Source organism: Hemitrygon akajei, unplaced genomic scaffold (assembly GCF_048418815.1).
Source record: "Hemitrygon akajei unplaced genomic scaffold, sHemAka1.3 Scf000069, whole genome shotgun sequence".
NCBI classification, from domain to species: domain Eukaryota; kingdom Metazoa; phylum Chordata; class Chondrichthyes; order Myliobatiformes; family Dasyatidae; genus Hemitrygon; species Hemitrygon akajei.
In genome coordinates this window covers 2,450,369-2,467,461 of record NW_027331955.1, presented here as the reverse complement: position 1 = coordinate 2,467,461, position 17,093 = coordinate 2,450,369, and the positions used below count along the sequence as shown (strand labels likewise).

At 43.0% G+C, this 17,093-nt stretch overlaps 1 protein-coding gene and 1 pseudogene across 1 annotated transcript; one reads left to right on the top strand and one right to left on the bottom strand.

Annotated features, from left to right (window-relative positions):
* Positions 1–17,093, bottom strand: part of LOC140722087 (uncharacterized) — a 57,172-nt pseudogene that overhangs the window by 27,687 nt on the left and 12,392 nt on the right.
* LOC140722121 (uncharacterized) lies at positions 8,298–15,019 on the top strand. The gene is made up of 2 exons (XM_073036923.1): positions 8,298–8,317; positions 10,969–15,019. Exon 2 carries the CDS (start codon positions 11,359–11,361, stop codon positions 12,688–12,690), a length of 1,332 nt encoding a protein of 443 aa, XP_072893024.1. The 5' UTR covers positions 8,298–8,317; positions 10,969–11,358; the 3' UTR covers positions 12,691–15,019.

Here is a 17,093-nt window from a genome sequence, read left to right as displayed (position 1 = left end):
CCCTCTGATCATCGACACTGTTCAGGGTTTTGCATTTAACAGTGTACTGTCTCATACATTCCACCTACCGAGCTGCTAAGATGATCATCACTAATCAAATCTCACTGAGATTTCTCAGGTCCTGTTGAATTTATTGCCAAGTGCACAAGTACGGGAAGGTACAGGTACAGAGAAACACTGACTTGTGGCAGCATCACAGGCAAGTACATTCAGATAACACACGGAACACAAATTATACGATTCTCTGTCAGTAACAATCTGTAAATATGATTTCAGTCATTAACAATATATAAAATACATTGTCTCATGATCAATATTAAAATGTGCATTTTGTGTCAACAACAGACTTGGAAATGTTGAATTTGGTCCCTGTCTCCATTCCTCCTGTAATCCACAACCAGCTCCTGTCTTTTTGTCACAATGAGGGAGATGTTGTTTTCTTGTCGGGGTGATGACTTCTTCTCTGTCGGCTGCCTCGTTATTATTTGAGATTAGGCCAGTCAGTGTAGTATAGACAGCAAATTTAATTAGCAGATTGGAGCTGTGGGTGGCTATGGAAGTCATGGGTGCACAGAGAGTAAAGGAGAGGGCAAGGTGTCACTCCTGTGGGGTATATGTGCTGAGGGTCAGAGAGACAGAGGAGATGGAGCCCACTGTTACCACCTGCCGGCGATCTGACAGGAAGTCCAGGATCCAGCTACACAAAGCAGGGTGAAGGCCGAGGTCTCTGAGCTCCTTGTCGATACTTCACGCCTTTGTATGGCTACTGCTCTGCCCATGACTGCAAGGAACTGCAGAGAACTTTGGAGAGCAGAGAACATCAGAGAAACAAACCGCCACTCCATGGACTCTTCCTACACTTCCCCTCCCTCGGAAAAGCAGGCTATGTACTCAAAGATCCTCACAACCTGGACATTCTTGCTGCAAACCCGCTCCCCCATCGGGGAAGAGATACAAAAGCCTTAAAGCGCGAACCACCCGGCTCAAGGACGGCTCCCTGTCTGTGTTTATAAACCAAATGAATGATAAAATGGACTCGGCCTCACAATGTAACTCGACGTGACCCTGCACCATATGTCTATCTGCAATGCACTTTCTCTGCAGCCATAATGCTTTGTTACAGTTACTGTTTAGTCGTTTTCATTTTTTTAAATTTTTAGAATCTTTTTTATTGGTACAGAATCTTGTACAGCTATAAAATGATACAAAACTTCAATAGATTAATATGTATGCAATTAATAAAGCTGATAAAAACTGATCGTAAAATATAAAATTGGAAATTATTTACATATATATAAAAGTATTTGGAAAAAAAGGAACCCCATCTAACTAGGGGGAAAAATCCAATAACTACACACATTTGACCATCATCTAAATATGAAAATAAGAAACATCAACCGCCATTTCGTATTTATAAAAAAAATAAATTTGGAAGGAAACCATACAGAGTAATTCAAATTAAATGATAATATTTGGCAAATGAACCCCATCTTCTTTCAAATTCGAATCGAGGATCAAAAGTTCTACTTCTATGTTTTTCCAAACTAAGACATAACATTCCCTGAGAAAACCATTCAATTAATGTAGGGGAAGAAATATCTTTGTATTTTAATAAAATAGCCCTTCTTGTCAGTAGTGTAACAAATGCAATTACATGTTCATCTGAAGGTGAAATACCCTGAATATGATATGGAAACTATTCCAAATAGAACAGTCAATCTATTAGGTTGTAAATTAATTATCAGAGCTTTAGAAATTGTCGAAAATAAAGATTTCCAAAACGATTTTAATGAAGAACATGACAAGAACATATGTGACAAAGAACTAATTGAGTTTTACATCTATCACAGCATTTGTCTATACTAGGAAATATTTTAGATAGTCTCTCCTTTGTTAAATAATAACGGTGAACAATTTTAAATTGAATTAAACGATGGTGGGCACATACAGAAGAAGAATTTACGTTTTTCAAAACTCGAAGCCAATCTTCATTAACAAAGGCCATATTAAGTTCTCTCTCCCAATCTTATTTAGTCTTTAGTGATAGGTTCTCCTTTTGTAACAAAAATAAATTATAAATTCTGCTAATGCAACCTTTCACTAAGGGATTCGATTTCAAAATGTTATCCAACAAATCAGATTCTTGTAAATATGGAAACTTAGGTAAATATTGCTGTTAAAAATGTCCAATCTGAACATATTGCTGAAAATGTGTATGAGCGAGAGAAAATTTGTTAAATAACTCTTCAAAGGTCATCAATCGACAATCACAAAATAAATCTGTAAAAGAATGGATCCCGTTATTTTTCCATAGGAGAAAAATTGGGTCAGATGTTGAAGGTTTAAATGAAAAGTTTCGATATAAAAAACTGGACAACTTAAATTGTTTAAAATTTTTTAAAAAACGAAACTGAACCCAAATCCGTAGGGATTGTTTAATAACCGGGTAAAGATTTAAATTTGGAATTTTAGAGAGCTGTAAAGGTAATGGAGCTCCTAAAATTGAAGTTAAATAAAATTGTTTAACAGCTTTTAATTCCAAATCAACTCATAATGATTTTTGGTTCCTATCAAGCCAATATAACCAAAAACATAATTGTCTAATTTTCACAGCCCAATAATACAGTCTTAAATTAGGAAGTGCAAGTCCAGCATCTTTTTTAGATTTGTGTTATTGATACTTATTAATTCTTGGTCTCTTATTGGTCCAAATAAAGGAAGAAATAAGAGAGTCAATTTGATCGAATTTTTTTAGTTAAAAAGATAGGTATATTTTCGAAAATATATAAAAATCTAGGTAAAATCATCATTTTTACAGCATGAATACGACCTATTAAAGAAAAAGTAAGTGGATTCCATCTAGAAAATAGCTGCTTCATGGAGTCCATTAAAGGAACTATATTCGCTTTATAGAGATCATTATGTTTTTTAGTAATTATAATACCTAAATATCTAAATGTATTAACAATTCTAAAAAGAATATCATCATATATACTAACATGGGCATTTAATGGAAACAATTCGCTTTTATTCAAGTTAAGTTTATATCCTGAAAATGTACCAAAATCTTTAAGTGTTTCCAAAAGATTAGGAATTGATTCCTCAAGTTTTGAAATAAAAACCAAAAGATCATCTCCATAAAGAGAAATCTTATGTATGGTTCCATTCATAGAGATACCGAAAATATTTTCAGCTTCACGTAGTGTTATAGATAAAGGCTCCAATACAAGTTTCAAAAATTAAAGGGCTTAATGGACATTCCCGTCTAGTGCCACGAGGAAGTGAGAAAAAAAGAAGACCTGCAGTTATTAGTAATGACAAGCTCAAGGGCGGCTTTCTGTCTACAGTTACAAGCCAAATGAATGATAAAATGGTCTCGGCCTCACAATGTAACTCGACGTGACCCTGCACCATATGTCTATCTGCACTGCACTTTCTCTGCAGCCATAATGCTTTGTTACAGTGAGTGTTTTGTCGTATATCAGCTCAATGTACTGTTGTAATGTATCAATCTGTGTGGATGGTACGTCAGGCAAGATTTTCACTGTAGCTCAGTACGTGATGATAATAAACAAATTTCCCATTTTAATTGTGTGGAAATTTTAGACAGACTGATTTTCTGCTCTGGAACCACAGAAGGAAACTGAACTGTTGTCATTTCTGAACTGAACTGTTGTCCAGCCTTTCGTTATAGCTCATGCCCTCTAATCCAGGCAGTATCCTGGGAAACCTCTTCTGCGCCCTGTCCAAAGCCCCGACATCCTTCCGAGAATGGGGGCGACCAGAACTGCATGAAACACTCCAGATGTGGTCTAACTAGTTTTATAAAACTGTTGTTACGAACTGTGACGTTTTAGAAACGAACCAACAACAATAGAATTCACACTGGAGTCTGGTTTTGATGTTAAAACCACTTTCTTTATGAGTATCTACTTGTCATATAGTAACTTAACGAAGTAAAGGAAAGTTTACACTGTTAGACGAGTTAGCTATGGGACATTGGGAAAAAAAATGTTGAATTTCCCCATGGGGATGAATAAAGTATCTATCTATCTATCTATCTATCTATCTATCTATCTATCTATCTATCTATCTATCTATCTATCTATCTATCTATCTATCTAAGTGCCTATATGTGTAAATATAACTCCCAGACTATCCACCCTGAGGGAATAAATCTCAGAGTCTTGAGGTGGTAAAGTAGGATAGTTCAGTAATCCACGGAATAAATGACGGGAAAGAGATATTTGTAATCCAGGGTGAAACGTAGAGAAACGGCCGTTACTTCAAAATACCGTCGTCGAAGTTCTTATCCGTTGAATCCGTCCACATACGAGTTATCAGCGAAAATGACCTGTCACAGGAATACCGTCTTCCAGGGGTTACCACACAACATACCCAGGCAAGGGTTAACACAAGATATTCCAAAATCCACTCCTATGGATTATACTAAGTGACAGCCACACACATTTGTTGTGGATCCGTGTACCGATGATCAACCCACTCTTGTGGGCATAGGAGAGTTTCAAGCCTCAGCTGCGACTAACTGAAGCGATCAGCTTTTCCAGTCTCTCTCTCTCTCTCTCTCCTTAGACTGGCCGACTGCCTGTCTGCAGATCGCTCTCTCTCTTATGGTTCAGTCCACAGTCAGCGCTGTCAGCCTGTGACTGACGTCAATGCCCCGCCTCCTTGGAGTCTGCGATCCCTCTGATCATCGACACTGTTCAGCAAATCTAATTAGCAGATTGGAACCCGCCACTGCAGCCCCACAGTGCACTATGTACTGATTGCAAAGCTACGAAATTGCATGTGAATAGCCTCCCCCAACTCCACTCTTTCTGCGTCAGCAGCTGACTGGGGCACCTTATATCTCGCTGCCTCCGCCAGGACATTAAACTGTGAACAACTGTGGTCAGGGACTGATCTCTGGGGTACTCCAAACGCTACCTCCTTCCAGTCTGAAAACGACCCACTCATCCAGCCACACACTACCGGCAGTTTATCGATCTCCAACGAAAAACCCTAATCACCTACTCCCAATGTTCAACAGCATTGCTGACTCTGAATTTACCACCGTCAAATGCTAGGAGGGACATAATAATCAGAAAGTCTCTATCACAGCCGTGTAAATAAAATGTGATCTCAGTCGGTGTGTGGAGCATGCTCAGAATGCGAAAGAGACAGACAAACTGAGCCAAGTCACAGACTGATGAAGGGGAGGAATGATCCATTTTGATACAGAGAGGGAAGCAGAGAGTTTGATATTGTGCCTGATGCCGGAACTGCGGTCAGTTTGAAGATGAAGTATTATTTCTCCAAATTGTTTGGAGCTGTGACAGTGTTTTTATCAGAAGGCACTATGGGGACTAAAATTACCTGAGTTGAAATGTTGTCCTTCCCCTCATGGCATTGCATGGAGTAGACGTGTTTGTCGAACAGCTTCGTTCTTTTTAAGTTACTGAATCCAATCTGCGTTGATGTCTCGTGCTAAAACTTCTGGAAAAAAGAAGAGGATCCTTCTGTGACTGTGGAAGCTATTGCGGAGCTAATTCGGAAGCTCAGAGCGAAACGTCTGAACCACATTCGGATGTGTGTTTAAAGGTTACCACAGAGCTTAAACGAATTGAGATTCTGCTGCAGACTATTCAAAACACTTTGCAGGAACAGACTACTCAGATTCAGGAACATGAAGATGCTTTAACGAGACTCGATACTAAGACGGATGAGTTGGGGAAGTTCGGAGATAAACAATCGAAAATCGTTGAATCTCTAAGAAGAAAGATTGTTGCCTTGAGAATAGATCAAGAAGGAACAATATACGAATTTTGGGTCTTCCTGAGTTGGTCGAAGGCAATCGACCTTCAGAATTTTTTGCAAAGCTGTTGGCTCGTATGTTTTCTGACGTTTTGGAGACTCCGCCTAGAATAGACCGGGTACACCGAGACCCAGTGTTCAAATCCTCTTCTCAGCAGAAACCTCCACCTGTGATCATTGCGTTTCTTGGAAAGAAAGGTTACTATAATTCGCCATCTCGTCGGTTAGGTATGATTAACTTTGAAGATGATAAGATAAGGCTGGTCGTTGATTATTTGCCCGGGGTATTAAATGAACGTTTTAAGTATTAAAAAAAAGTCATGGCTGAGTTATATAACAAAGGTTATAAACCTTCACTAAATTACCCCGCTCGTCTCAAGAACATTTTGAAAAATGAAATGTTGTCCTTCATTCACTGACAAGCTTTGTAAACTTTTAACAGTGTAGAAAAGTCAAAGGATCTGTGTATGGGAATCACAAACACATCAGCTCGTTAGTTCCGCTGTATCTGTCAGTTCACCAGCGCTTGAATGCCGCCGATCCTTTAATGTGGAGGCGGAGATGCTGGAGAAGACAGCGCCTCACTCGCTGCAAGGAGAGCTCGAACACGTGTCCATGTCCGTGATCTGATTGGATACATTGCCATGACGTTATAGCACCGTGACGTCATTCACTGACTCTCATTTCGGAAGGGGTTCATCCGGCCATCGCAGATACACCAACAGCTTCGCACTGGGATGCGGCCGTTCACCTGCTCCGTGTGTGCGAAGAGACTCATTCAGTTAACCCACCTTGTGATGCCCCGGTGAGTTCACAATAAATAGAGGCCACATTTCTGTCCGGAGTGAGGAAAGAGTTTTACTCAATCATCCCAGCTGCTGCAACACCAGCAACTTCACATCAGGGAGGAAGTTCAAATCAGCTGCGTGTTAAATGTTTAACCATCACGGTGACTGAAGGCAGCTGCAGGTTCATGAGGGACTGTTACTGTCAGATTCTGCAGTTCTTGCGGCTGCTCATCGCACCCAGGACTGAACCCTGGTCACTGAGCATTGGAGGAGTCTGTTCTGCTGATGTTAGCCTGAAACTAGACTGGTGTTTAATATTGTGGATCTGTGAAAGATAAATCAGTCTGTATCAAATCCCGTGTGTCAGGCACTTACTGTCTCTACCACACTCACTGTGTATACTATAGAGGCCACTCGGCCATTCTGGTCCTGGCCCATGTTTCTGTTCCATATCAGAATATCAAAATCTATCCCTGCCGTTCCCCTCTGACTCTCCCTGAGATGACAGGTTGCAACTAGTCACCACTCCGTGGGATAGGAGATTTCCCTTGAAATTCATAGAACCATAGAAATCTACAACACATTACAGACCCTTTGGCCCACAATGTTGTGCCGACCATGTAACTTACTCTAGAAATAGCTTAGAATTACCCTACCGCATAGCCCCCTATTTTCCTAAGCTACATGTACCTATCTAAGAGTCTCTTAAAAGACCCTATTGTATCCGCCTCTACCACCGTCGCCGGCAATGCTTTCCACACACACAGCACTCTTTGCTTAAAAGCCATAGCTCTGACATCTTCTCTGTACCTACTTACAAACAGCTTAACCCTATTCCCCCTCGTGTTAGCCGTTTCAGCCCTGGGAAAAAGCCTCTGACTATCCACACGACCAATGCCTCTCATCATCTTATGCACCTGCATGAATTCCCTGCATGATTTTCTCCGGGCTGAATAAGACGATGAGCTCACTGTGGTTGTGACGTTCCCCAGGGCTCCGAACTAAGGTGGTTAAACTCCTTCTTCCCCGCTCTTTTCAACGTTTTGGGTCATTTTCACCAATTTTAAAGGACTGTGCCTCAGACAGCTGGGTTGTTGCAATTGTTACGTACCAGCAGCAATAGATCACTAATGGAGTCTGGTTTCGATGTGAAAACCACTATCTTTATCTGTATCTACTCCAAATATAAAAGATTAAACGAAATTAACTGAAGTTAACAGTGTTGTGCGTATATATAGCTCCCAAACTATCAAGCTTGGGAAACAATGCTTAAAGTCGTAAGATGGTAAAGTGGAAAAGTTCAGTAATCCACGGAATAAGTGAGTGAGAGGAGAGGTTTGTAAATCCACTCGAAAATGTAGCATTTTGAGTGTGTGCGTCTCTGTATTCCCAGCAACTGCAGAATCTCCTGTGTTTTATATCTGCATTTTACTTTGGCATTGGATACACGTTGATATTGAGTATATTGTTTATGGGAGCTTTCTGCGTTAAAACAGCTGCAGATTTTTCAATACACACACGAAAAAAATGAGGTATGAATATTGAACCAGAGCCTGCAGAAATATTTAATGGCACCGTGATTACCCATAAGGCGGTGCGTTTAAAATTTCGCTGGCGCTGAAGCACCGAACAGATGCGCAGGCGTCAGGGCCGATGACGTCACCAAGTATTACGCATGCGCACGGTGCACAAGGCCTTGGAAATACCGTCTGCGGGTAAGATCGATTCTCTGTGTTTTTTATCTTAAACAGCGACTGAGGGACGATTCCTGTGAAATCCGGACACCGTGACCCGCAATCCCGGGACACTCCTGCTCTCTCCCCTCTCTCTCAGCCCCACGATCCGTACATGGGCCCCGGGGAGCTTCCGGCCGATGAGGGAATGGGAACCGATAGATCTCTCAGACAGAGCTGAGCTCCAGCTATCTAAATGCAAGTATTAGGAACTCGGAGAAAGGGAACAAAATTTTTTATATCACCAGTTGAGAAAATCACCTTTGTTCTATCTCCAATCACAAACAAGAGAACATCTGCAGATGCTGGAAATCCAAGCAACACAAATTGCTGGATGAACTCAGCTTTAGTACACGTTTCCATAGATCCTGCCTGGTCTGCTGAGTTCCTACAGCATTTTGTGTGTGTTCTTGCTCTGGACTTTTCTACCGGTGAGGACATGTTTTGTCCCATTCTCTCTGGGTACATAATGATATCAAACACCTTTGTCCTGAGCAACAAGTAGCTTTCACATCACAAATGTGCCAGACTCCAATGAGACAGACTACTGCCTTCATATTCATTGGCATTGCCATCACTGAGTTCACCACCGTTAGTCACTTGGGGGAGACTTCAGGGGAAATATTTATGTACAATACAGAAACTGGTGTTACCTGTGTGCATTGTGGTGATGCTAAAGTTGCTGGAGAATTTGCAAGTGGGAAGAAATGGAGTGCTATTTGGAAATCTGACTTTTCAAAGCATAATTTAGCAAGCAAATCACATATGGACAATGTGCAAAAGCTTTGGTGAGAAAATCCTTCATTACCCGTTCCAGGCCTGGTACATAGGTTGTGTGAGAGTGCAGATGAACTGGATCAAACCCAGAGGAGATCAAAGTTCCTATTGACAGTGATTTGCTAGCTGTGAAAATGAATACCTCTCTATATAAAATTCACTGTGCACATCTTGTCACTGGGTAAAAAAAATGCACAGTGCAAGATTTATCTGCACATCAGTTATTACAAATTAGAGGGGATATTGGAGGGAAGGAGGGGAGAGCTCAAGTGTCCCTGATGCCCTCACCTACAAGATGTACATCCAGCTGCAGCTTGTAATCCTGCACTTTAAGGAGTTGGATCTTGAAATGGGTGAATTGCAGATCATCCAGCAGTTGGAGGGGGTGATAGATATGACATGAAGAGAGGTGAGTTACACCCAAGGTGCAGGACACAGGAAACTGTGTGAGAGTCAGGCAGGTGAATGAGGTTAAATAGCCATCGCAGAGTACTTTGTTGCTATCCCGCACAACAGCAGGTGGACCACTTTAGACACTGTTGGGGGTAATTGCCTGACAGAGGAAAGTCAAAGGGGTGATAGGAGATTTGTTAGTTAGGGGAACAGACCAAGAGGCAACTAATATCCTAGTGATAAGGCTTGCTGGAGGTAGTGTGGGGGGGGGGGGGTTGATGTGGTTTAAATAAGTTGTAGGGGGAATGGGAGCTAGATTGACAGAACAGATAGTGGAGAGGGTGAATTGAATTGAATTGACTTTATTACAAATATCCTTCATATAGATGAGGAGTAGAAATATTTACATTACTGTCTAAATGTGCAATGTGTAATTTAAATTAACTTATGATATTTAGTTTGTATATAGGACAGTCAAGAAAACAGAAATCAATTATTCAGTCTGATGGCCTGGTGGAAGATGATGTCCCGGAGCCTTTTGGTCCTTTTGCTGTGGTACCGTTTCCTGGATGGTAGCAGCAGGAACAGTTTGTGGTTGTGGTGAATTTGGTCCCCGATATCCTTTGGGCCATTTTTACACAAATCCATACGCCTACCATCCAGGCTCCCATCCAAACTTCTTTTAAATGGTGAAACCGAGCTCATATTCACCAGTTGTGCTGGCATCACAATCCACACTCTCACAACCATTTCAGTAAAGAGCTTTTCCACATGTTCCCATTAAATATTCACCTTCCCCACTTACCCCTGACCTCTGGTTGTCATCCCAGCCAACCTCAGCGGAAAAAGCTGCTTGCATTTATTTACCCAATGTTCTCCCTCATCATCTTGTATACTTCCAACAAATCCTCAAAGCAATTTGTAATTTCCTTGTTTATGTTTAGAGCCTTTTTTATGTGTATAAGATGATGAGGGGCATTGATCGTGTGCACAGCCAGAGGTTTGTTTTCCCAGGGCTGAAATGTCTAACACGAGGGAGCAGAGTTTTAAGGTGCTTGGAAATAGATACCGAGGAGATGTCAGGGGTAAGTTTTTTACACAGAGAGTGGTGGGTGTGTGGAATGCACTGCTGGCTTTTTCGGTGAGAGTGCTTCAGTTACTGTGGGGCCAGGAACCCATGCAGCTCAGTGGGAACAGGGATAATACCAATGGAGAGAGTCAAACTGAGCCAGGTCACAGATGGCAGAAATGCTCCATTCTTATAGAGACAGGAAGAGCATCAGAGAGTTTGATGGTCATTCCAGATGCCAGCACTGTGCCCAGTTAGATGATGATTTCTCTCTCCAACTTGTGTTGAACCTCACTGTAACTGTGTGATGTCAGTTCACAGCTTGACAACTCAAGTGATATAATCTGAAATTTTGTCCTACACCCACTGATGGATTTTGTAAATCTTTTTACAGGTTACAAATCACAAGGAATTTCTCTCCGGAAATCAAAAACACAACACACCAGTTTTGCTGTCTCTGTCCAGATATTTAAGAAGTGGAGCAAGCGATTCACTCGATCAGCATTCCTGCTCAGACTGTGGAGAGGGATTCACTCTATCATCTGACCGACTGGCACACCTGTCATTTTAAACGGGTAGGACAGTGGGAATGGATTCAGATGGACATTTCAACTGAAGGGACATCAATAAGTTCACACTGGGACAAGGCCATCCACCTGTTCTGTGTGTGAGAAGGGATTCAGTTGGTCTTCCCACCTGTGGACACACCAGTTAGTTCACACTGGGGCAGAGGCTGGTCATTTGCTGAATTTGTAGGGAAGGTTTCACTCGGTCATCCGACCAAATGGTTCACCAGCAAGTCCACACTGAGGAGTGGCTGTTCACTTGTTTGGACTGTGGGAAGGGATTCACTAAGTCATCTAAACTGAAGCTACATCAGAGAGTTCACACTAGGGAGAGACCGTTTCCCTGCTCATACTGTGGAAAAGGATTCACTTGCTCATACCAACTGAAAGTACATCAAAGAATTCACACTGGAGAGAGGCCGTTCACTTGCTCAGACTGTGGGAAGGGATTCACTCGTTCATCTGAACTGAAGGTACATCAGCGAGTTCACACTGGGGAGAGGCCGTTCACCTGCTCAGACTGTGGGAAGGGATTCACTTGCTCATCTAAACTGAAGGTACATCAGCGAGTTCACACTGGAGAGAGGCTGTTCACCTGCTCAGATTGTGGGAAGGGATTCACTCAGTCAGCCCACCTACAAGCACACAGGTCAGTTCACACTGGGGATAGGCCGTTTACCTGCTCATACTGTGGGGAGGGATTCACTTTGTCATCACAGCTACTGAGACATCAGTCAGTTCACACTGGGGCGTGGCCATTCACATGCTCAGACTGTGGGAAGGGATTCACTCAGTCATCCACCCTAATGGCTCACCAGCGAGTTCACACTGGGGAGAGGCCGTTCACCTGCTCGGACTGTGGGAAGGGATTCACTCTGTCATCTAAACTGAAGGTACATCAGAGAGTACACACTGGAGAGAGGCCGTTCATCTGCTCTGTCTGTGGGAAGGGATTCACTTGTTCACCTGACCTGAAGGTACATCAGAGAGTTCACACTGGGGAACGGCCGTTCAGATGCTCAGACTGTGGGAAGGGATTCACTCGGTCATCTCACCTAATGGTTCATCAGCGAGCTCACACAGGGGAGCGGCCATTCACATGCTCAGACTGTGGGAAAGGATTCACTCAGTCATCCCACCTATTGGCACACCAGCGAGTTCACACAGGGGAGCGGCCATTCACCTGTTCAGACTGTGGTAAGGGATTCACTCGGTCATCTCAACTGAAGGTACATCAGCGAATTCACACTGGAGAGAGGCCATTCAGCTGTTCAGACTGTGGGAAAAGATTTACTCAGTTATCTCAAGTGAAGGTACATCAGAGAGTTCACACTGGGGAACGACCATTCACCTGCTTAGATTGTGGGAAGGGATTCACTTTGTCATCTAAACTGAAGGTACATCAGCGAGTTCACACCGGGGAGAGGCCATTCACCTGCTCAGACTGTGGGAAGGGATTCACTCAGTCATACCACCTGCAAGCACACTGGTCAGTTCACACTGGGGAGAGGCCGTTCACAGACTCAAGCCTGAATTATACCTCTGCGTAGACGCTACAGTGTAGCATACACAGTAGCCCATGCAAGTGGCCTACACCGTTGTGTGCATTTTTACTTGTGAGTTCGTGTGTCTGCGTTGCTCTGGCAAAGCGCCAGTTGGTGTTGGGGTTCTATGTCACTGTATTGAATTGACTCATGTGGAGTTGGGAACGATGGCGACTGCTGAGTTAATCTTGTTGGAGTTGAAGCTAATTGATGTTGAACAAGAGTTACTTTTATTGAAATTACTGCAGCGCAGAAAAGAGAAGCTTTTCTATTTCTTTGTGCAGTCCGCGACGTCCAAACCGATGTTTGTGGAAATATCTTTACACGAATTTCATGCCATTTGCAAGTCTTTATAGTATACCAGTGGAGAGTCGTACAAATGTAGATATTTTCTGACTTCCTCACGTAACCTCTCCTCGATTTGGTCCATCTTCCAACTTCGAAGCAACAGGAAATCCCTAGGAGGAAATGTGCTGCTACCAAGCAGACCGATCACAGTTCTCACGGTCTGTGACGCACAGTTACATTTTCGTAAGGTGTTCTTTAGGCTACGGCGTATGGTATGGCCTAGGGTGCCGCATCAGATACGCAGCTATGCGGACCGTACGGTGAAGCATAATTCAGGCTTCAGTGTGTGGAAGGGATTCACTCGGACATCTCAACTACAGAGACACCAATGAGTTCACACTGGGGAGAGGCCGATCTGATGCTCAGACTTTGGGAAGAGATTCTCTCTGTGAAATCAACCTAATGTGCATGACTGAGTTCACACTGGGGAGAGACCGTTCACCTGCTGTGTATTTTGGAAGCGATTCACTCAGTAATCTAACCCTATGCAACTCTTGCTTCGGCTAGCAGCTAAATATAGGGGGTGATAACCCCCCAGCCCGACCAAACTTAAGAAATCTTGTTTAGGTGTATGCTGTGTGATGTGTCCCCTGTTACAAATCAGTACCCCCACAGTAACAAACGATACACAATATGTGATTAAACGACTGAGATGTATGATTCTTACTTTGACTAGATGGTTAGTGAAGTAATGAAAAAGAAAGAAAAAGGGCCCACTCTCTCTTCTTCTCATCTCTCCCCAGCAAAAGACCATGAAAATCTCTCCTCCTGACTCACAAGAAAGAACACTTCTGTCATTGGATAGTCCCACACTCCAAAACCCTGTTATTTCTAGTCTTACCCTAAACACTGCTGCTGCAGAGAAGCCATTACCTCAGCAGTGAAACATTGCAGAGAGTCCACTGCATCAGCAGTGAAACCTTACAGTGCGTTACACTTGTGACACACTACCGGGTTCACACTGGGGAGGAAGTTTCAATGAGCTGCATGCTGGATATTTGTCCATCACTGTTGCTGAATGCAACTTTGAGAATGTCTGTCAGTGCTAAACTCTGTAGGTGTTGAACTCTGCAACTATTGCTGCTGCTGACCACACCCAGGTCTGCACCCTGGTCACCGGGCATGGGAGGAGTTTCATCTGCTGCATATTCACCTTTAATGGGACTAGATCTGTGACAAATGAATCAGTCCTATTTTAAACACTGTCTCTGGTACTTAGTGAATTTATAACACACCTAGTGTACAGTAGTCAACTCAGGCCGGCTGGACCTGATTCTCTTCCACAACAGATCTTTCAAATCCTCCCCTGTTGCTCACCTCTCACTCTCCCTGTGGTGATGGGTTCCAAATTGTCATCACACTGGAAGAAGAGGTTTCCCTTGAATTTCCTGCAGACTGAAGAAGTCGAGCTGACCGCAGTTCTGTCTGAGATGTTCTTCGCCCCTCAAATCTCTGGCTGAGGAAGAATGACATTGGGAGTGAACGTCCTTATTCAGGGCTCATTTGTCACCATCTCATCAGCTCAGATCGTTGGGATGTCTCCCATGGAGGGTCATACTCATTCCACTGGTTAATGTTTTCTTCCAGAGTGGTGATTCATTTTTCTGAGTTGGCCTCTCATGTACGTGTTCTGGTCTGTATTTCTCATCACGATTGCATATACACACATTGAGTGCTGAATCCTCTTCATTTTTGATGAAAATATATACGAGGGGTGATTGATATATTCGTGGCCTCAGATGGAAGGAGTCAATTTTGGAAAACCTAGCACATTTATTTTTCAAGGTAGTCCCGTCCTACATTTACACATTTAGTCCAGCAGTGGATTGCAAAGGTTTGGGCACCCCTGGTCAAAATTTCTGTTACTGTGAATAGCTCAGCAAGTAAAAGATGACCTGATTTCCAAAAGGCATAAAGTCAAAGATGACACATTTCTTTAATATTTTAAACAAGATTACATTTTAATTTCCATCTTTTACAGTTTCAAAATAACAAAAAAGGAAAAGGGCCCAAAGCAAAAGTTTGGGTGCCCTGCATGGTCGGTACTTAGTAACAACCCCTTTGGCAAGAAACACAGCTTGTAAATGCTTTCTGTAGCCAGCCAAGAGTCTTACAATTGTTGTTTGGGTAAATGTCTGGGTTCAGTCATAAACAGCAAAGCACTGATGTGGAAGTTACAAATCACTATATTACTAGAGTCAAAGAGAGCAGCAGCAATATAACAGGCCCTTCGGCCCTTCCAGTCAATGCCGACCTGTTTTTTTTGTTACTGCCTAGTTGCAGCTACCTGCACCAGAGCCGCCATACACCTCCCATCCACGTCCTCACCCAAATTCCTCTTTAGTGTCTAAATCAAACCCACATCCTCCACTTCCACTGGCAGCTCATTCCACACTCTCACCAACCTCAGAGTGAAGTATTCCCCTTCCGATTCCCCGAAAATAATTCACTTGCACCCTGAACATATGTCCAATGTTAGGGTGAGAGGGAGGACGAGGCAGAGAAGGAAGACAGTAATGTGAGGGGTGGTCGAGTGTGGAGAGGGAAACAGAGTGGAGTGTTTATACATAATATCTTTCAGAAAAACTAATTGTTTGAACTTGCTGCAAACCTACTCTCCATACCCTGTACATTCTTAATCAAATTATTGATCTAGATGACAAGTAGCAATGTTTGATGTTCAAAGTAAATTTTATTATCAGAGTACATATATGTCACCACATACAACCCTGAGATTGTTTTTCCCTACAGGAACACTTAGCAAATCTATAGAATAGTAACAGGATCAATGAAAGATCAAGTGAAGCATCGAATTCAACTGTGCAAATGCAAATATCATTAAATATCAATAAATAATGAGAGACATGGTTGTAACCCTGGGGAACCTCACTAGGCCCGGGCCTCGAGTCCAATAAACAGCCTCCCACCATCACTCTCTGCTTCCTACCATCAAGACAACTGTGCATCCAATGAGCCAGCTCTCCCTGGATCCCGTGTGATCTGACTTTCCACAGCAACTTACCATGTGAACCTTATCAAAGGCTTCACTGATGCCCATATCGGCCATGATCCTGGGACAGAGGTGTCACAGATCAGAGGGCATGGATTTAAGCAGAGGATGAAGAGGTTTAGAGGGATCTGAGGAAGAGATTTGTCACTCAGACGGTAGCTGAAATCTGGATCACACTGCCCGAGGTGGTGGTGGAGGCAGGTCCCTTCACAACATTTACGAACAGGATGAGCATTGAAACTGCCGAGATACAGTCGGGTATGATCCAAGTGCTGATAAATGGGACCAGTGTAGACAGTGAGTGGATGGTCAGAACAGGTATGGCCGGCCAAAGGCCTGTTTCCGTGCTGTGTGATCCTCCACTCCAGACATGCTAAATTAAGGATGGTGGCACCGCAAGGCATTGATTTCAAAACTCCACGCCCCTCTCCAACCTGAAGTAAACCAGACTGAACCCCTTTGTCACCACTGGAAATAGCTATTTCTGTCAAGGTAATATACAAATTGATCACTTTTGCTAAACAACTAGCAATTGATGAAGTTTCTGTGTCTTCTTCCATTAATGTTGCTGCCTTACAGCAAAACTAACCCTCTCACTGTGTCAGAATCAGTGATTAAATCAGAACCCGAACACCGTGCTTTCATCCCTGCACGTTATAACTGGAACCATCTCACTGAGGGTCTGATGGAGACATGGGATCACATCTCCCCTGCTTCTGACATTTCAAATACCCTCAGAATGGTTTTCTGATTCAGTCTGAAGGTTACAGTACATTCAGCTCGTCGTCAGACCTGACAAACCATGTCTTCCCACAGCTGGTTCCACCTGTTGTTGTGTCCTCTTTCCTCCACCTCCAGGGAAGCTGCATCTCCACACAAACTCCTCACTTGAGACGACTGTCTGTACCCGTGACACAGGAAATCACATCACTGTCACTCTCCTGATCCCGTGTCTGACCTGCTCACCTCCGGGTATCCTCCCTCAACAAGCTTCTTCCTCAGTCACCATCTGTGAGATTATAAAAATTACAATTACTGTAGAACGATCTGT

Bases quoted from the DNA above. Each gene is read 5' to 3' on its own strand.
- LOC140722121 (XM_073036923.1), top strand. From the start codon at position 11,359: ATGGTTCACCAGCAAGTCCACACTGAGGAGTGGCTGTTCACTTGTTTG.